This window comes from Ictalurus furcatus, chromosome 29 (assembly GCF_023375685.1).
Source record: "Ictalurus furcatus strain D&B chromosome 29, Billie_1.0, whole genome shotgun sequence".
Lineage (NCBI taxonomy): Eukaryota > Metazoa > Chordata > Actinopteri > Siluriformes > Ictaluridae > Ictalurus > Ictalurus furcatus.
Window position 1 is genome coordinate 5,002,497 of NC_071283.1, and position 22,933 is coordinate 5,025,429.

The 22,933-nt window shown below is 37.4% G+C and overlaps 1 protein-coding gene across 3 annotated transcripts in view; it reads left to right on the forward strand.

Annotated features, from left to right (window-relative positions):
- The first annotated feature begins 400 nt into the window (after nt 1–400).
- Nucleotides 401–22,933, forward strand: part of fam184b (family with sequence similarity 184 member B) — a 72,742-nt gene continuing 50,209 nt past the window's right edge. For all 3 annotated transcript variants that reach the window (XM_053619076.1, XM_053619077.1, XM_053619078.1), the window contains exons 1-3: nt 401–720; nt 19,841–20,020; nt 20,144–20,794. In XM_053619076.1, the coding sequence (XP_053475051.1) occupies nt 580–720; nt 19,841–20,020; nt 20,144–20,794 (972 nt within the window). In that variant the 5' untranslated portion in view covers nt 401–579. The remainder of the gene's footprint in view (nt 721–19,840; nt 20,021–20,143; nt 20,795–22,933) is intronic.

Genomic DNA, 22,933 nt, shown 5'->3' on the forward strand with positions numbered 1-22,933 from the left:
GGAGTACAAAATGTATTCCCCCGCCCCCAACCCCCCGGAAAGTAATTACAATTATTTATTTAATTGTTTAATGCAATTACAGTTATTCCATTTCAATAATACTCAAGTGAAGTGTAAATACGCCAAGAATAATAACTAGTTAAGTAATTTTACAATGTACCAAAATGTATAGACGTGATCACGTGTCTCATACGATTCACAGTTTTGGCTTTCCACAAAGGCTCCGTCCCCGCCTTGTGAATCCAGGAATCCAGGCGCGTGGCCAGGCGCGCGTGCCGCTGCTGCGTGTTCTGTACAGCGGGGTGCGGTGCGGTGCGGTGCGGCGGGGCGGGGCATCACGGGGGAGAAGAAATGTCTGTGAACGTGTAGCCAATAGAATTAGACTTTGATTTCACGGGGTATCGGGTCAACCAGCGGACAACTTGTCATAGAATATCGTTCAGTACAGTCGCATGAACGTTTTCTCAGGCTAAATGACACGATCATTAAAATGCCTAGAAGTGAATCAAGGAGCGCAACAACAATCGCCGGATTTGTGATCTGTCAGCAGTTTCTAAATGAAGACTTGGCTCCAGGGTTATGACGTCTAGCTCGGGGAAGATGAGCCTGCCTCTGGATGCATGTAACGGGACCGCTGCAGACTTCTCCAGCGTAGAAGACGAGCTTTATGATTATCAAATGCACACCAGAATGTGCAAGAAAATAGCGCAGCTTACAAAGGTAGGACAAAGGCAGTAAGAGTCAAAAACACGGTGCTGAATCGTGCCACTGTGTATATCAGTGGCACTGTGTATATCAGTGGCACTGTGTATATCATTGACACTTTGTATATCAGTTGCACTGTGTATATCATTGGCACTATGTATATCATTGCCACTGTGCATATCATTGGCACTGTGTATATCATTGGCACTTTGTATATCATTGTCACTGTGTATATCATTGGCACTTTGTATATCATTGCCACTGTGTATATCATTGCCACTGTGTATATCAGTTGCACTGTGTATATCATTGCTGCTGTGTATATCATTGGCACTGTGTATATCATTGGCACTATGTATATCATTGCCACTGTGCATATCATTGTCACTGTGTATATCATTGGCACTTTGTATATCATTGCCACTGTGTATATCATTGGCACTTTGTATATCATTGCCACTGTGTATATCATTGGCACTTTGTATATCATTGCCACTGTGTATATCATTGGCACTGTGTCTATCATTGGCGCCGCTGGTCAGTAATCTATCTAATCTATTCATCTTTGCATTTAAAACACTTTGATTGTGAATTAATTAGGTGTAATATATGACCTGGGAGAGAGAGATAGTTTGTATATATTGTAACCGTAGTTTTGACAGGTATAGGTCAAAGGTCAAAAAGATACACATTCTAACTCTCTATATCTAGATCAAAGGTCATGATCATAAAAATATGAATAGTTATGTTAAATCTGGATCACATCCATTCGTGACCATATATGCTGCTGCCATGTGTGTTTTTCCGCCCCACACGTTGCGCACACCTGGTACATCTTTTCACATAGAATATGAAACTCTCTGTGGTAGGACATAAAAATATATATAGTTTTGTTAAATCTGGTTCACATCCAAATCGTGACCATACCTGGTACGACCATTTGTTCCCCCCACCCCACCCCACCCCACCCCACCCCACACAGACACAAGTTGCATACTCATGTTTTTCTAACACTCTGTGGTAGGTCATCGACCATGTGTCCCCCCCCCACCCCACCCCCCCCCCCCACCCCACCCCACCCCGACACAAGTTGCATACTCATGTTTTTCCTCTTCACATAGAATATGAAGCTCTCTGTGGTAGGTCATAAAAATATATATATAGTTATGTTAAATCTGGTTCACATCCATTCGTGACAGAAACGTTACCATACATTGTACGGCCATGTGTTTTCCACCCCACACACGTTGCACACATGTTCTTTCTAACACTCTGTGGTAGGTCATAAAAATATATATAGTTATGTTAAATCTGGATCACATCCATTCGTGACACAAACGTTACCATACCTGGTACGGCCATATGTATTCCAGACACCCCACACAAGTTGCACACACGTTCTTTCTTTTCACATAGAATATGAAACTCTCTGAGGTAGGTCATAAAAATATATATAGTTATGTTAAATCGGGTTCCCATCTATTCCTGACACAAACGTTACTAGTTATGTTAAATCGGGTTCCCATCCATTCCTGACACAAATGTTACTATACATGGTACGGCCATGTGTATTACACATCCAAACAAAAATATGACACACACAAACGCACTTTATTTTCACATTATTTAAAAGGAATTTAAGTGTTATGTACTAAATGACCATAATTATGAACACAAGTTGTTAAGTTGACAATCATTTTTAAAATTACGTTTCTCCATTTAGATTGTCTGCAGTAGAATGCAGTCTTTTAAACCAGGAAAAATGACTGCCTTTAAGTTTTATAACAATAGTAAGTAAAATCCAGTGTGATTTACATTACAAATCTCATACGTAACATCTCTGCAGGATTTATAGACGTTAAAGCACTGAATGAAATGAGCAATATAGACAAAAAAGAAACACTCTGTGTCTACTACTTTTATCTCTCTCATAGAACTATCCACAGTCCAAAGGCTGTGGAGCTAGAAGGCTACGTGTGCGAATGACAAAAGATTTTAAAAAATAAAATAAAAAATGTATCAATACATGAAATTGGATTACACAATGTAGTTGAGGTTTACATGAATAAGCAGAAATGTAATCATGCTTATCTTTCCTATAGCACAAATGAAAAGCCCTCTCTAGATGAGCAGATTTGTCAAATGAAACTTTTTCCTTCTTATCCACTGCTACGGTGAACTAAAGAGTAGATATTCAAATTACACTGCTAAATATGACTAGCATTAGCTACGTGTAGTAGTGCAAAATAGTCCATCAAATGTATTAGCAGGTGTAGCCAATACACGAGTCCACTATTGGTCATATCACTATTGAGAACATGCCCCAAATTCATTGCTTTAGTAGAATTTAATTGTAAGTGAAATGATACTCACATTGTAATGTCCTTAGTATTTGTTCAGTCTACAGGATCTCTAACACTCTGTTAAATGAATAAATGTAAATGTACTACGACGTAAATTTTGTTTTGAATCAATTAATGCAGAAATTACACACAATATTAAGTTGATGTAATTATCAACATTATTATGTCAACACAACTCATCAAAATAATGTGTACAACTTTAAATATTTAATTAATTCAATAAATTAGAATTTTTATCTTGCAACCACACATTAAATTTAGATTGTGGGGGTTTGTTTTGTATAGCTCCGCTGTTAGAAAATACATGATGGTTGAATGTGAACATAAATGAGCAGAATGTAAGCTTGTGAAATAAATTAAACTTTATTGATTGCACTTTTGAGAAAATGGCATGACTTTGAATAAAAATGTACTGAAATAAATACTCTAAAACATTGATATACCTGAAGAAATGTAAAAAAAAAAGTTTTTACATACCTTCTAAATAGGAGGTAAACGTTTTAAAGACGGTGTTTTATAAGAAACGCGCGTATTACGTGCCTTCTAAACCTAACCCTTTAGGATGTAAAATGTTTAAAGTGCTGCTTAAAAGAATCGAGAGTTTTGTTTAAACTAGAAGACACATTTTCCGGGCGATGTCTTGTAGGTGTATACACACTGTCCTACACGTGTTTTCCCGGGGTGACAGTTCTGTAGATAGTGTAAATTTTACATTTATGAGCTCTGGTGACAGTGTCTGAAGTGTGTGTGTATGTGGGTGTGTGGGTGTGCGTGCGTGTGTGTGGGTGTGTTAGAGAGAGAGAGAGAGAGAGAGAGAGAGAGAGAGTCATGTGTTTCTTGGGGGTTTGCTGACCAGAATGCTTACAGTGTGTTTATGTTAATGAATTAAGGGACGAGTCGTGTGTTTCAGGGTTTAACGATCCCTACCAATGTGTACATTTGTGGTTTAAGTGAATCTTTGTTTCTGAAATTACTTCTGTGGTAATTATCAGTTTGTGTAACTAATCTATCAGAAAATACTAGACCTGGTGACTGAATGTGGTAGATGTATTAGAATTTTGGACATGTTATGCATGTGTAGCTCCCTATGTGTATGATCTATGTGTAATCCTTCTGTCAAGAAATGAGCAGACTGAGGTCTGTGAAATAATTGAACTATTTATTGGCTACGTTGTTGAGAAAAACACTGTGATGTGTAAAACATTTCTACAGTCCTTCAAGGCTGTATGATGTCGTTGTTCTCTTTTACTGAAAGAAAGGTCAAAACCATCGGTGTTATTCGTTGTGGAGACTGAAGTGACAATATGTCTGAAGAAAATGAAAATATGTATTACATATCCTACCTTCTAACCAGGTTAATTTAAGGGTGAAAAAAACCTTTTTTAAAGAAGGTGTTTTAAAAGAGTCGTGCATTTTGTTTAAACTATAAACAAGATTTCAGAAAATGGTACGCCAACGAGGATACTTACACAGAACTATCGCTAAATACATAAGCTTTTGTCTATGCTTTGACATCCCATGTCCCAGCAGTACATTTATGACCTCTGATGACCATGTGGGTGTGCGGGGGTGGGTGTGTGAGAGAGAGAGAGACACAGGTGTTCTTTTGGGGGTTTTGCTGACCAGAATTCTTACAAATGTGTTTGTTAACGAATTAAAGGGAATCGTGTGTCTCAGTGTTAAAATAATGGTTAAGACGTCGTAGTTAAAAAACAGAAGAAACTCTGCAACTATCTGTTACAATGTCTGCTCCGAGAAAGCCTAATATCCTTAGAAGATTGCTGTGTATTCACCAACAAGAGGACCTGTTGAAATGAGAGAGGACCTGACTTTTGCTCCAAATTTTTTTTTTTAAAAAACCAAGATGTTAGTTTGACAATTTATTAATGAAGGTATTGTAAATACGTTGTTGTTTAACCCTGAGCAGGGCGTCAACAACTCCAAAGATCGTGTCTTAAGTCCATGGGTTTAGTTAGGAGGTAGAAAAACATTTAAAGATGGTGTTTTAAAAGAGTCGTGCATTTTGTTTAAACTATAAACAAGATTTCAGAAAATGGTTCGCCAACGAGGATACTTACACAGAACTATCGCTAAATACATAAGCTTTTGTCTATGCTTTGACATCCCATGTCCCAGCAGTACAATTATGACCTCTGATGACCATGTGGGTGTGCGAGGGTGGGTGTGTGAGAGAGAGAGAGAGACACACAGCTGTTCTTTTGGGGTTTTGCTGACCAGAATTCTTACAAATGTGTTTGTTAACGAATTAAAGGGAGTCGTGTGTCAAAGTGTTAAAATAATGGTTAAGACGTTGTAGTTAAAACACAGAAGAAACTCTGCAACTATCTGTTACAGTGTCTGCTCCGAGAAATCCTAATACCCTTAGAAGATTGCTGTGTATTCAATAACAAGAGGACCTGTTGAAATGAGAGAGGACCTGACTTTTGCTCAAAAAAAAAACAAACAAAAAAAACCAAGAGGTTAGATTGACAAATTATTAATGAAGGTAATGTAAAGACGTTGTTGTTTAACCCTGAGCAGGGCGTCAACAACTCCAAAGGTAGTGTCTTAAGTCCGAGGGTTTAGTTAGGAGGTAGAAAAAACATTTAAAGATGGTGTTTTAAAAGAAACAAGTGTTTCATCCTTAATGGTAAAAAAGAAAAGTGTTTGTACTCCAATATGAAATAAAATGGTGGAGACACACCGAGTACATTTCTGTTCCACAGTCTATAAGGATCCCCAAACTTCATGTAGTGTGGAAAAATATATACACCCTCCGTGACTATGTTACTTAAGGTTTAAACATTTTTATTTTGTGATGGCAGCAAGACAAAACGGTTGTGCATTTGGTATCTGGTGATTTTAGAATTAGGCCCCAAATGTCAAATATGTTTTGTGTATGGCTTCATCAGGTAAAGATCACGATGGTATGGAAAGAGTATACAAGAGTAATTGGGGTGATCTAATGCTTAGGACTTGTACAGTACTTCAACTCGGGAACGTCCCACCATGGCGTTCAGAGAGACGTTATCTATGGTACACGTATATATAATATAGATCAGATCACCAGTCTGTCTTTACCCAGTCCTGATCTGGGGGTTCGGGGGAGGGGGGGATTACAGTTCAGGCATATTTCCAACAGAACAGAATATTAGACATTTAGTGTAAACTAGTGAAAAAAAAATAATAAAATCTCTGAAATATTTCAGTGAAAATAGTGGTCCATATTTAATGCATTATATTAGAAATGACAGTACAGTCTTTGTTGATCAGTTACCAACTCATACTTTATAATAATTTGTTTAGGAGCATCTGAATCTGGCAAATAACTTCTATTGCATTTAGGCATACAATAAAAGTTAATAAAAAAATTAGGAAGAAATGACTTGTGCACTACTGCTGCGGATATTAAGTCAAACCATTTTGTTCAAACTTCAGCATGACCCATAGAGAAGCAGAAACTTATGGCACCTTATGAATACCATGTGAAGGATTAAGTTGACTCGTCCCTTACAGTTACAAAGACATGACCTTGTGCAGGATCACCTTCGCACCAGCATCGATCCCCTCTTCTCCCATTTCAACGTATAAGAAAAGGCAAAAAGTAATATAAGATGTATAAGAATATATTTATAAAATATAACACATTATGAGGAAGAAATATAAAATATTATTTAACAAGGTCTGCCGTTCAGCCCTCTTAACTGTAAGAGCATCATCAGTATTGTACAGCAGTTGGGGAACAGTAGTTAGCTTTCAGATGTCAGATATAAAACAACTTTTTGAGTCACAGTGCCAAACTACTGGTATTATATTCGGATCCTTCTTTTTCAGCATGAAGGACTGGCATTTATTTAATAGACAGATGGTACAGCCATATACTTGGTCAGAGAATTTAGGAATTTCTTTGAGAAAGGTTCATTGTTTTTGTTCTTTTATCATAGCTTCAGTTTGTATACTTACTTTGGTTAGTGACTTAAACTGTTTTATTAGGTACTGACAGATTTCATTAACAGGGAACGATGATAAGTGAAGATTAAGCTGGTATGCGTGTACAAAATAAAACTGTCTATATGTATATTTGTCTGCTATGTATCTGTTTAAACACTGTTGTAATGGCGATATAAAGAGAGAGAGATACCCATTTACTAATTCATAGAACCCCTTTCCACCTTTTCAAGTTCGTTATACATTTTTCTTTTCAAGCATCGTGTTCAGACATTGCAAATCATCAGTCTGAAGGTTAAGGGTTACTTAGATTTTTGCTTCTTCAGCATCAAAAAAAAGTCTAAACATTAATCTTATTATTAAACTCAGAAACACTATAACTGTCTGGTTGTGATCATAATAAAAGGCAACGTGAAAGGTGACTTAATTCCCAATGAGATTTCTCTATGTTCTCTATGACCTTTCTACAGTATATGCCATTAAGTCCTAGTTTCCAGCCATCATTACAGCACGGGAGAGGAAATCTCGTTTATCAGATGTGTGATGTACGTCTAGACAATCTGATAACAAACTACACACACAACATTTATGTTGAGAAAATTCAGCTCGATCTTTGTTCCCAAATAACATTGGATCAGATCCATAGTTTACAGCATCTGTCCCACACGTATTTAATCTGTATTACGAGTACTGAACAAGTTAGAGGAGGAGAAAATGTAGATTTACTGTTCATTGGAACTTTATTGTTTATTTAGATCTGTCTTGATTCATTTTCATATTCAAATTTTAAAAAAATACATTTTATTATTACATCATAAAAAGTCTAATATCTATTAAATATCATATCTATTTAACATAGTTAAATTAATTAATAATTAATTATTAAATATAGTAACATAGTTGTGTGTTCATGTAATTTTTTGTAGATCCATGTTGTAGAATTGCGTTTGTTGTCTATGAATGTGATTAATCTCTTATAGGATGCAATAGGGTGTGTTAATTAACCACTAATAAAGTGTTTTAGTTTACTGATTTTCATTCACTCAGCTCAAACAGGTCATTCCTTCTGATATCTGTATTACTACTTTCCACAACGTGTCTTTATCTCCACCACCTTTGAAACAAAGTGATGCACATGTATTGCCTAACCCTATCGTTACTGAGTGTACCTATTCCTTGTGGACAGACTGAACTGCAGGAAAGAACTGTTAACAAGATGAGGTTATGGTCTGAATTACCAAGTGGGGTAGTGTAGTAACTCTGAGAGCTACAGTACATTAATGAGTTTATCTATATTTACTCAAACCCTATACAGGAATAGTAAATTGGTGTATGATTTTATGAAAAGAAAAGTAGGTTCTGTGTGCATAAGAAACAGAGAAAGACCATTTTCTGAAAAGAGTCGCATGGTGAAAATCCATGTTCCTACATTCATACGTTATGTTATGTTACGTTATGTATTTTTTTAAAATTTGAATATGAAAATGAATCAAGACAGATCTAAATAAACAATAAAGTTCCAATGAACAGTAAATCTACATTTTCTCCTCCTCTAACTTGTTCAGTACTCGTAATACAGATTAAATACGTGTGGGACAGATGCTGTAAACTATGGATCTGATCCAATGTTATTTGGGAACAAAGATCGAGCTGAATTTTCTCAACATAAATGTTGTGTGTGTAGTTTGTTATCAGATTGTCTAGACGTACATCACACATCTGATAAACGAGATTTCCTCTCCCGTGCTGTAATGATGGCTGGAAACTAGGACTTAATGGCATATACTGTAGAAAGGTCATAGAGAACATAGAGAAATCTCATTGGGAATTAAGTCACCTTTCACGTTGCCTTTTATTATGATCACAACCAGACAGTTATAGTGTTTCTGAGTTTAATAATAAGATTAATGTTTAGACTTTTTTTTGATGCTGAAGAAGCAAAAATCTAAGTAACCCTTAACCTTCAGACTGATGATTTGCAATGTCTGAACACGATGCTTGAAAAGAAAAATGTATAACGAACTTGAAAAGGTGGAAAGGGGTTCTATGAATTAGTAAATGGGTATCTCTCTCTCTTTATATCGCCATTACAACAGTGTTTAAACAGATACATAGCAGACAAATATACATATAGACAGTTTTATTTTGTACACGCATACCAGCTTAATCTTCACTTATCATCGTTCCCTGTTAATGAAATCTGTCAGTACCTAATAAAACAGTTTAAGTCACTAACCAAAGTAAGTATACAAACTGAAGCTATGATAAAAGAACAAAAACAATGAACCTTTCTCAAAGAAATTCCTAAATTCTCTGACCAAGTATATGGCTGTACCATCTGTCTATTAAATAAATGCCAGTCCTTCATGCTGAAAAAGAAGGATCCGAATATAATACCAGTAGTTTGGCACTGTGACTCAAAAAGTTGTTTTATATCTGACATCTGAAAGCTAACTACTGTTCCCCAACTGCTGTACAATACTGATGATGCTCTTACAGTTAAGAGGGCTGAACGGCAGACCTTGTTAAATAATATTTTATATTTCTTCCTCATAATGTGTTATATTTTATAAATATATTCTTATACATCTTATATTACTTTTTGCCTTTTCTTATACGTTGAAATGGGAGAAGAGGGGATCGATGCTGGTGCGAAGGTGATCCTGCACAAGGTCATGTCTTTGTAACTGTAAGGGACGAGTCAACTTAATCCTTCACATGGTATTCATAAGGTGCCATAAGTTTCTGCTTCTCTATGGGTCATGCTGAAGTTTGAACAAAATGGTTTGACTTAATATCCGCAGCAGTAGTGCACAAGTCATTTCTTCCTAATTTTTTTATTAACTTTTATTGTATGCCTAAATGCAATAGAAGTTATTTGCCAGATTCAGATGCTCCTAAACAAATTATTATAAAGTATGAGTTGGTAACTGATCAACAAAGACTGTACTGTCATTTCTAATATAATGCATTAAATATGGACCACTATTTTCACTGAAATATTTCAGAGATTTTATTATTTTTTTTTCACTAGTTTACACTAAATGTCTAATATTCTGTTCTGTTGGAAATATGCCTGAACTGTAATCCCCCCCTCCCCCGAACCCCCAGATCAGGACTGGGTAAAGACAGACTGGTGATCTGATCTATATTATATATACGTGTACCATAGATAACGTCTCTCTGAACGCCATGGTGGGACGTTCCCGAGTTGAAGTACTGTACAAGTCCTAAGCATTAGATCACCCCAATTACTCTTGTATACTCTTTCCATACCATCGTGATCTTTACCTGATGAAGCCATACACAAAACATATTTGACATTTGGGGCCTAATTCTAAAATCACCAGATACCAAATGCACAACCGTTTTGTCTTGCTGCCATCACAAAATAAAAATGTTTAAACCTTAAGTAACATAGTCACGGAGGGTGTATATATTTTTCCACACTACATGAAGTTTGGGGATCCTTATAGACTGTGGAACAGAAATGTACTCGGTGTGTCTCCACCATTTTATTTCATATTGGAGTACAAACACTTTTCTTTTTTACCATTAAGGATGAAACACTTGTTTCTTTTAAAACACCATCTTTAAATGTTTTTTCTACCTCCTAACTAAACCCTCGGACTTAAGACACTACCTTTGGAGTTGTTGACGCCCTGCTCAGGGTTAAACAACAACGTCTTTACATTACCTTCATTAATAATTTGTCAATCTAACCTCTTGGTTTTTTTTGTTTGTTTTTTTTTTGAGCAAAAGTCAGGTCCTCTCTCATTTCAACAGGTCCTCTTGTTATTGAATACACAGCAATCTTCTAAGGGTATTAGGATTTCTCGGAGCAGACACTGTAACAGATAGTTGCAGAGTTTCTTCTGTGTTTTAACTACAACGTCTTAACCATTATTTTAACACTTTGACACACGACTCCCTTTAATTCGTTAACAAACACATTTGTAAGAATTCTGGTCAGCAAAACCCCAAAAGAACAGCTGTGTGTCTCTCTCTCTCTCTCACACACCCACCCTCGCACACCCACATGGTCATCAGAGGTCATAATTGTACTGCTGGGACATGGGATGTCAAAGCATAGACAAAAGCTTATGTATTTAGCGATAGTTCTGTGTAAGTATCCTCGTTGGCGAACCATTTTCTGAAATCTTGTTTATAGTTTAAACAAAATGCACGACTCTTTTAAAACACCATCTTTAAATGTTTTTCTACCTCCTAACTAAACCCATGGACTTAAGACACGATCTTTGGAGTTGTTGACGCCCTGCTCAGGGTTAAACAACAACGTATTTACAATACCTTCATTAATAAATTGTCAAACTAACATCTTGGTTTTTTAAAAAAAAAAATTTGGAGCAAAAGTCAGGTCCTCTCTCATTTCAACAGGTCCTCTTGTTGGTGAATACACAGCAATCTTCTAAGGATATTAGGCTTTCTCGGAGCAGACATTGTAACAGATAGTTGCAGAGTTTCTTCTGTTTTTTAACTACGACGTCTTAACCATTATTTTAACACTGAGACACACGATTCCCTTTAATTCGTTAACAAACACATTTGTAAGAATTCTGGTCAGCAAAACCCCCAAAAGAACACCTGTGTCTCTCTCTCTCTCACACACCCACCCCCGCACACCCACATGGTCATCAGAGGTCATAAATGTACTGCTGGGACATGGGATGTCAAAGCATAGACAAAAGCTTATGTATTTAGCGATAGTTCTGTGTAAGTATCCTCGTTGGCGTACCATTTTCTGAAATCTTGTTTATAGTTTAAACAAAATGCACGACTCTTTTAAAACACCTTCTTTAAAAAAGGTTTTTTTCACCCTTAAATTAACCTGGTTAGAAGGTAGGATATGTAATACATATTTTCATTTTCTTCAGACATATTGTCACTTCAGTCTCCACAACGAATAACACCGATGGTTTTGACCTTTCTTTCAGTAAAAGAGAACAACGACATCATACAGCCTTGAAGGACTGTAGAAATGTTTTACACATCACAGTGTTTTTCTCAACAACGTAGCCAATAAATAGTTCAATTATTTCACAGACCTCAGTCTGCTCATTTCTTGACAGAAGGATTACACATAGATCATACACATAGGGAGCTACACATGCATAACATGTCCAAAATTCTAATACATCTACCACATTCAGTCACCAGGTCTAGTATTTTCTGATAGATTAGTTACACAAACTGATAATTACCACAGAAGTAATTTCAGAAACAAAGATTCACTTAAACCACAAATGTACACATTGGTAGGGATCGTTAAACCCTGAAACACACGACTCGTCCCTTAATTCATTAACATAAACACACTGTAAGCATTCTGGTCAGCAAACCCCCAAGAAACACATGACTCTCTCTCTCTCTCTCTCTCTCTCTCTCTCTCTAACACACCCACACACACGCACGCACACCCACACACCCACATACACACACACTTCAGACACTGTCACCAGAGCTCATAAATGTAAAATTTACACTATCTACAGAACTGTCACCCCGGGAAAACACGTGTAGGACAGTGTGTATACACCTACAAGACATCGCCCGGAAAATGTGTCTTCTAGTTTAAACAAAACTCTCGATTCTTTTAAGCAGCACTTTAAACATTTTACATCCTAAAGGGTTAGGTTTAGAAGGCACGTAATACGCGCGTTTCTTATAAAACACCGTCTTTAAAACGTTTACCTCCTATTTAGAAGGTATGTAAAAACTTTTTTTTTTTACATTTCTTCAGGTATATCAATGTTTTAGAGTATTTATTTCAGTACATTTTTATTCAAAGTCATGCCATTTTCTCAAAAGTGCAATCAATAAAGTTTAATTTATTTCACAAGCTTACATTCTGCTCATTTATGTTCACATTCAACCATCATGTATTTTCTAACAGCGGAGCTATACAAAACAAACCCCCACAATCTAAATTTAATGTGTGGTTGCAAGATAAAAATTCTAATTTATTGAATTAATTAAATATTTAAAGTTGTACACATTATTTTGATGAGTTGTGTTGACATAATAATGTTGATAATTACATCAACTTAATATTGTGTGTAATTTCTGCATTAATTGATTCAAAACAAAATTTACGTCGTAGTACATTTACATTTATTCATTTAACAGAGTGTTAGAGATCCTGTAGACTGAACAAATACTAAGGACATTACAATGTGAGTATCATTTCACTTACAATTAAATTCTACTAAAGCAATGAATTTGGGGCATGTTCTCAATAGTGATATGACCAATAGTGGACTCGTGTATTGGCTACACCTGCTAATACATTTGATGGACTATTTTGCACTACTACACGTAGCTAATGCTAGTCATATTTAGCAGTGTAATTTGAATATCTACTCTTTAGTTCACCGTAGCAGTGGATAAGAAGGAAAAAGTTTCATTTGACAAATCTGCTCATCTAGAGAGGGCTTTTCATTTGTGCTATAGGAAAGATAAGCATGATTACATTTCTGCTTATTCATGTAAACCTCAACTACATTGTGTAATCCAATTTCATGTATTGATACATTTTTTATTTTATTTTTTAAAATCTTTTGTCATTCGCACACGTAGCCTTCTAGCTCCACAGCCTTTGGACTGTGGATAGTTCTATGAGAGAGATAAAAGTAGTAGACACAGAGTGTTTCTTTTTTGTCTATATTGCTCATTTCATTCAGTGCTTTAACGTCTATAAATCCTGCAGAGATGTTACGTATGAGATTTGTAATGTAAATCACACTGGATTTTACTTACTATTGTTATAAAACTTAAAGGCAGTCATTTTTCCTGGTTTAAAAGACTGCATTCTACTGCAGACAATCTAAATGGAGAAACGTAATTTTAAAAATGATTGTCAACTTAACAACTTGTGTTCATAATTATGGTCATTTAGTACATAACACTTAAATTCCTTTTAAATAATGTGAAAATAAAGTGCGTTTGTGTGTGTCATATTTTTGTTTGGATGTGTAATACACATGGCCGTACCATGTATAGTAACATTTGTGTCAGGAATGGATGGGAACCCGATTTAACATAACTAGTAACGTTTGTGTCAGGAATAGATGGGAACCCGATTTAACATAACTATATATATTTTTATGACCTACCTCAGAGAGTTTCATATTCTATGTGAAAAGAAAGAACGTGTGTGCAACTTGTGTGGGGTGTCTGGAATACATATGGCCGTACCAGGTATGGTAACGTTTGTGTCACGAATGGATGTGATCCAGATTTAACATAACTATATATATTTTTATGACCTACCACAGAGTGTTAGAAAGAACATGTGTGCAACGTGTGTGGGGTGGAAAACACATGGCCGTACAATGTATGGTAACGTTTCTGTCACGAATGGATGTGAACCAGATTTAACATAACTATATATATATTTTTATGACCTACCACAGAGAGCTTCATATTCTATGTGAAGAGGAAAAACATGAGTATGCAACTTGTGTCGGGGTGGGGTGGGGTGGGGGGGGGGGTGGGGTGGGGGGGGGACACATGGTCGATGACCTACCACAGAGTGTTAGAAAAACATGAGTATGCAACTTGTGTCTGTGTGGGGTGGGGTGGGGTGGGGTGGGGTGGGGGGAACAAATGGTCGTACCAGGTATGGTCACGATTTGGATGTGAACCAGATTTAACAAAACTATATATATTTTTATGTCCTACCACAGAGAGTTTCATATTCTATGTGAAAAGATGTACCAGGTGTGCGCAACGTGTGGGGCGGAAAAACACACATGGCAGCAGCATATATGGTCACGAATGGATGTGATCCAGATTTAACATAACTATTCATATTTTTATGATCATGACCTTTGATCTAGATATAGAGAGTTAGAATGTGTATCTTTTTGACCTTTGACCTATACCTGTCAAAACTACGGTTACAATATATACAAACTATCTCTCTCTCCTGGGCTTATGCAGAGATTCACATGTAAGTAAAATACATGCTTTATCGTCTAAATAGACATTTCTCCATGTGGAAGGGATCATTATGATGCACCAATATCTGTTCCCCATACAGACATTGCTGCACGCGGTCTAAAAGCTCTTTAACTCATCAAAAATGTTTGAATTAATGAATAAAATGATCAAATAAAGTAAAAAATAAACTTCTTTGTTTTAATCATTACGAAAAGTGACTAATGCAATTCAGGCCAGTTACATTTTAATGTTGAATTGACAATGATATGTGTGTAAACAATAATAAATAAATAAATAAAAACTATATAGAAACGCGTACTGTGGCTTAGTGGTTAGCACATTCTCCTCACACCTCCAGGGTCGATTCCCACCGTGGCCCTGTGTGTGTGGAGTTTGCGTGTTCTCCCCATGCTGTGAGGGTTTCCTCTGGGTACTCCAGTTTCTTCCCCCAGTCCAAAGACATGCATGGTAGGCTGATTGGCGTGTCCAAAGTGTCCGTAGTGTATGAATGGGTGTGTGAGTGTGTGTGATTGTGCCCTGCGATGGATTGGCACCCTGTCCAGGGTGTACCCTGCCTTGTGCCCGATGCTCCCTGAGATAGGCTCCAGGTTCCCCCGTGACCCTGAAGGAAGGATAAGCTTTATAGAAGAGGGATGGATGGAACTATATAGAAACCCTCATAGAATGTGTAATGGTTATAATGGGAATTGTATTGGTTTTAATGGAAACTGTAATGGTCCCTGTGGGTAATTTGTTGCCTTCTATTGGTGGCATGTTATGTCTAGTGGATACCATTAAGGACAAATAATGGTAATGGTTTTAATGATTAACTGATGCTTTGTAATGGTATTCGTAGTGGAAACTATTAGAATTTCTGTAATGGTTTCTATTGTTTTGGGGGGGTTTTCAGCAGAGAGGGGAAAAACGTTGAAAGTGTAAAAGTTTTAAGGAAGTGAGAAAACATTGTTGACTCAAACATACTGTAACTGTTTGAAGGGAAAACACTAGCAAGTTATTCTATAAAAACATGTCTCAGTAATGAATAATAATAATAATCTTCTTTAAAGTGTGAGAAAGTTTTCTCCCTGAGAACGTTGAAGGATACGTAGCAGTCTTTATATGCAGAGTTTTTGCATTTGATTGTGCATTTATATATCTTAAATTCGACGAATATCCGAAGTTCGGATTTGTATTTGATAGCCCTGGAGCAGACGAGAGGACAGAAGCAGTGTGAATGGCTGAAATGTTGGTGTGTCAGGAATCCGCCCCTCGTGCCGGGTGTGCAGAAGCCCTCAACGTGCAGCATGTGTTTTTGTTTTGAGTCATGTCTTATCTCCACCCACGTCCTGTCATTGGTTGTCTCCTTCACGTGTCAGGCCTATTTTCAGGTTGTCTTTAATTAGTTTGTATATTTAAACCCTTGTCTCTGTTCAGTGCGTAATCATGTTCAGTGTTTTGCCACCTGACTTTGCTGAGCCTTTAGTTTCATGTTGTTATCCTTGATGTTATTGATCTAGTTCCGTTTTCTCATTTGTTTATATCGGATTATCCCTGCTTTTGCTGTTCGCTGATCGCCTGACCTGTGCCTGTGTTCTCTTTAATGATTTTGATTCACAATTTGGATTTGTCTGCCTGCCTCACAAATAAAATGCTTAAACTGCATTTTTATCCATCTCTACTCGCCGAACATGACATGGTGACATTCATTCTTCTGTGAACAAACACACATTGGCAATGGGCAATATCGAGGTCAGCAAAAATGATCGAGGCCATGTCAATATATCGTACGATAAGTCAATAAAGTAATAATCATGACAGGCCTCAATAGGCCTGTAAGTATTAACCACGGCAGGAACACCCCATAATACCTGCTGTTTTGGAGATGCTCTGACGGTTGATATTTATTCCATGGTGTTCCAAAGTTTTGAGACTGTAGATGAGCTCCTTATGCTTATGTTTCCTCACTTCATTGCTCTCATATCAACATCTGGAATTGTACACAGACATGCTATTAATGTTATGTCAATTGCTGTTGAATTGTCTTGCCACTGGAAAGTAGAAATTCTTTATTCTGATGGTACGGATGTGCTTGACAAAACAATTGGACAGTCTCTTCTTGGTTTCTTAATATATAGTTCATTACATCTCTTAGAGGAAAGACAATAAACAACTCCTGCACTAATGCACAAGGAGTGATGGGCAATAAAAATGATCCATTAGGGCCTGCGATGTTAGTGGCTGTGTCAATTCTCTCCTAGTAAGCAGGTTTTTTTGATGTTTTCATCCCTTCTATAGAAAACGAGTGGAGGTTACTTATTAAGGGAAGCTACTTCAAGATTGTCCTGGAGGAATTTTAAGCTTTTGAAGATAATTTCCATCACTGTTTTATTAGTGGGTTGATAAGTGAGCACCAAAGAAATTGTCTCTGTCCTAGCAGTGGAATGTGTAGAGGTCAGTGTCTTGGTTCTCTCACTAGTGTTAACACAGGTCATGGCACAATCTAAGACGTTCTTAGGGAATCCACAGTTGTAAAAAAAATAATTGCACTTTTCCTTATTTTTCTGGAGAAAGTCTTCATTCTCACTGCAGATGCATATCATGAAGTCTGATTAGCTGTGAATAACCAATGGAATTTTTGCAGTGCCTGGAATGTGAAAAGTTGTACTTCAAGTAGCAATGAAAGTCTGTCATTGTAATGGATTATGGTTTTCAAAGTGGACTCTGTGACATCAAAGATCTGTCTAAAATGCTGTGCTCGAGCCAGGGTGAGCAATATGTATATTCCAGGGCTGGGTGAAATATGGAGAAGGAGGAAATAAAAAGCTTGACTCTGCTTGTGCAATGGCTCTCCAATAAACAGCTCTCTTCATGTTGGTTGATCCTTTTTAACAACAAATGCAGTCTTCACAGGCAAAAGCCACAGCTCAAACCAAGAGTAGACAATTAGTAATTGTTTAAACAAACAATCTAACAGGACAGACCTGAGCAATAAGAAACACTGGTCAGTCACATGTTCCAATATTTTTGATCACTTGAAAAATGGGTGGGTTCAAACAAAAGGTGCCATGTTCTAAGTTGTTTAACACATCTAGATGTAGATGACAATAGGTCACGATGAGACCTGTTGTCTCATATTCATCTTTTGATGTCCAACACAATTGTCTTCAGTGCATAGCAAAAACAAAAGAATTGACCTTGCTGTTCCAATAATTTTGGAGGGGACTGTAGGCCAAGCTGATGACCTCCATTAGGCAGTGGGTCAGCCTCTGGTTAGAAAAGGGAACCTCCTCCTAAGTGTCTTACCAACTAGGCAAGAAACAGTTGGTCTGAGGATTGGATGGCTGTCATTCAGTAACATTTCATGTAACACTGTAGAGCATTTACTGTGCATTGCAAGGAATGCTCTCTAGGCTCACACTCACTGAAGGTTGCAAGGTTGTAATAGACTGATTCAACAGCATTTGCAGAACAACATGTACGGTCCTACAAGTCCCAAGTGCTAGGAGCTCTATATAAGGTTAATTAGGAGGGAAACTCATCGTAAAGTGGCATGTCACAGTAGGAGCTGGGCATCCAGCCCATCTATAGGCTAAGGTGATGATGTCCATCAAGCAGTGGGTCAGCCTCTGGTTAGACAAGAGAACCCCCAATGTTTTACCACATAGTCAATAAACAGTTGGTCTAAGGATTGTATGGCTATAATTCAGTAACAATTCAAGTAACACTGTAGAACATTTAATGTGCACTGCAAGGAATGCTCTGGAGGCTCATGCTCATTGAAGGTTGCAAGATTTTAATAGCATAATTCACTGAACAGTTAGAGAAAACTGACATTATAGTTCGAATCAACAGTTCCAGCAAAGCCCTATTTGGCCAGATCAGAAATCTGATAGGACCTTGAGAATGTCAGAATATCAGTGGACTACTGGATAGCTAACCAGTTTATCCATACCTGTAAATGTATGGTCAAAAACAGGAAGCAACGATGAATTTCCAGGAGCAGGAATCATAGCTTAGAACATAAACAAACATAAAGCATGATAAGACCTTGTGATTAAACCTAGAAACAGAAGGGATTAAATAGACAAGATAAGCAGGCAAAGAACTGAAAACAAGTGAGAACAATCAAGACACACTAGCGAAATACACCAATGACAGGATGGATAGATACACAAATCAAATCAAATGCACATGGAATGTGATCAAAAGAAAACACAGAAGCGCTGCTCACACTGGAAGCCACACCATTACCCAGAGCACAGTGAATGCCATAGCACACAGTGGTACTTTGTTTGTGAACCCTTTAGAATTTTCTACACTTCTGCATAAATATGACCTAAAACATCATCGGATTTTCACACAAGTCCCAAAAGTAGATAAAGAGAACCCAATTAGCATCAACAACTCTTTTTCTGAGGTCCTCAGAAATCTCATTTATTCGTGCCATGATACACTTCCACAAACATGTTCTTTAAATAAAACGGGGTGCCCCTCACACCTGATTGTCATACCATTGATTGTAAACAACTGAATCTAATCTCACTTACACATTAACTGCTAATCCTAGAGGTTCAAATACTTTTGCCACTCAGAGATATTTAATATTGGATCATTTTCCTCAATAAATAAATGACCAAGTATAATATTGTTGTCTTATTTGTTTAATTTGGTTCTCTTTTTCTACTTTTATGACTTATGTGAAAATCTGGTGATGTTTTAAGTCATATTTATGCAGATATATACAAAAGTCTATATTCTATGTATATAGATATATGTATATAGTCTTCCTTCAAAATGAGTTTCACCACTTACCAACTATCAATTAATTTAAAAAAAAAAAATTTTTTACTGTATGTTTGTAGGTAATATACTCTCTCAACACTAAGAATGAGGAGCAGGAAGCAACTTTGCAAATGCTACTACATGTTACTACAGACACAGCAGACAACTTTCAGCCATCCACAAGTCAGGATGAGGAGGGAGAGGAATCCACATCTGCCCTTAGGAGCCGTCTCTTAGAGCTCCAGGCTGTAGTAGAAGAGGTTGAAAACAAACACATACATGCATACACATCTGCAAACTCACATGAATTCAAATTATGTGGTATGCCATAGGGCAAGTAATGAATGTAGTATTTTAATATTTAAGTGGTGTGTGTTTTTCAGGTAGAGGAGCGGGAACAGAGGGCTGAGGCAGACCATGCTGAGCATGTTGCTGTGCTAACCCGAGAGGCTGCAGATCTCCGCCGAAACTACCACAGCCTCGAGATGGAACGGGATAACCAGTCCAAACTACTGCAGCAAATTCAGGAGGAAAAAAATTGCCTAGAAGAAGAATGCCAGCACTTACGCCAAGTAAGGGATGAGAACAGAAAGAGGGAGGAGGATGCTAAGAGAAGAGAAGAAGAAGAGAGGAAGAAAGAAGGTGAGGAACAGAGGAGAGATTTAGAAGAAAGGAAGAAAGTGGAGAAAGAATGGGAGGAACGTTTGCTCACAATGAGAAGTACACTCAAAACACTAGAGGAGGAAAAAGAAAGATTAGAAGAACAGTGGGGGATAGAGAAGGAGGAGTGGAAGAACAGAATGGAGGTCATAGAGAAGGAAAGGAGGGAAGAGAAGGAAGCAGCGAGAAAAGCTTTACAGCAAAGCCTCGATGAACATATAAGCCAATGGCAGCAGAGAGAGCAAGAGAACTGTAAATTCCAGAATTCACTGCTGCAACAGAGACTGAAGAAAGCAGACGCAGAGCTGGAAATACAAGAAGAGAGACTGATCAAGTGCAACAGACACAGCAGTAAACTGCAAGCAAGAATAGAGGTACACACACACACACACACACACACACACACACACACACACACACACACACACACACACACACACACACAGACAACTTCATGCATTAATGGAGTACTTCAGAATTTTTAACATTTTTATATGAAACATGTGAAACACTTTTTTTTTTTACACTATATGACCAAAAGTATTTGGACAACTGACCTTCACACCCCTATGTCCCCATAACATCTCATTCCAGATTTAGTCCCCCTTTTGCTGTAGAATACTCTCCACTCTTCTGGGAAAGCTTTCCAATAGATTTTGGAATATGGCTGTGGGGATTTGCCTATTCAGCCACATGAGCATTAGTGAGGCCACGCACTAATATCGGGCATGAAGGCCTGGCATGGAGTCAGCAGTCAGGGCTTTGTGCAGGCCACTTGAATTCTTTCACTCCAGCCTTGGAAAATCATGCCTTTATGGACCTCACTTTGTGCACAGGGTCATTGGCATACTGAAACATGTTTGTTCTAGACCCCTTAGTTCCACAGAAGAGAAATTATAATACTACAGCATACAAAGACATCCTAAACAATTGTGTACTTCCAGCTTTGTGGTAACAGTTTGGGGAAAGCCCACATATGGGTGTGATGGCCAGGTCTAGGGTTGCAACTAATGATTATTTTCAAGATTGATTAAACGGCCGATTATTGTTTCAATTAATCATGTTTTTCCAAGTAAACATGGAAGTGCCCTGCTTTATGCCTGATTGTGCACGGACTTACTCATTATGGGTCTGTCCATGTGCAAAGATAGAACTAGACTACTGATGTGGGTGACACTTCAATCTTTAACCGAGACAGAGATTAGAGGGGCCAGACCTGAAATTACAGATAATTATCAGTACTCACGTTTCTTACAGTACTCATTTTGCTCACGCATATAGATACAAAAAGGCTGTAATGATACAAATTTGAAAAAAGCCTGAATGCCTGTAACCTTCATGCCAAAATTTAAAGCTGAATAAGTAATAGTGTAGTAGAGTTATAAATTGTGGCAGTAAGCTGATGCTGGACTGATCAAGATTACAGTGATCAGGAATGTGGGTCAGAGATATCATGTGATCTAAATCTGGTCATCTAACCTATGTTTAACTAAAAAATGTTTGGTATCAATTTAATATGTATTTCATGGTGAGCAATGTGGTGGCATCAAAAGTATCATACAAGTTTACAAAATATCATTTATAGTATATGGTTTTATATTTTGCTTGTCCTTCTCACACACACATCTACTATACACCCACACGTATACATACCACCTGGTCTACACAAGGCCATTGTTTCACAAACTCATTGCCAGAAACCTATTTAGCATGGTCCATCCTGCCATAAAATACATTGTTTCTATCCCATTTAATACTTTGGTCATTATACTCTTCAAAGTGGTCCATGGGGTATGAGTGTTAGATCTAGAGAGGAAGATCTTGGGGGAGAGGCATTTACTGTCCGTTTTTATCTGATCTCTTTATGATGTTTTCTCGACTGGTACTGTATTAGTAGCTATTCATCATTGCCTCCATCTTGATAAATGCCCCAGTTCTGGCTGAAGAAAACCAGCCCTAAAGCATAGTGCTGCCACCACCATGCTGCACCGTGGATATGGTGTTCTTTTGGTGATGTGCGTTTTTTTGCACCAAACATATCTTTTGGAATTATTGAATTATTATACCTTCTGGAATTGGTCTTTTCAGACCATAACACATTTTGCCACATGTTTTAGGGTGATTTAGTTGAGCTTGGATGTTTGATATGTGAGATTGTTGATATGCTGTCACATGCAGAGAGTAAACAGTACTTGTCAGATATTTCTACAGCTTTTTTAATGTTGCTGAATGTCTCTTGGCAGCCTCCCTGGTAAGTTTTTGACCTGCCCATTAATAAATTTCAGAGGGAGGTCCTGTTCTTGGTGATATCACTATGGTGCTCCATTGTCTCTATTTGTTATTGACGGCCTTTTACAATGTTCCTTGGCTGACCATGGCTTCAGCAGTCGGATGAAACCAAGAAGATGTGAAGAACATCCTACACAAGGTGTCTGCGGATCCTTAAAAAGTCTTAAAATATCTTAAATGCCTTAATGTAAAAATAAGGCCTTAATGAGCATTAAAATGTATTA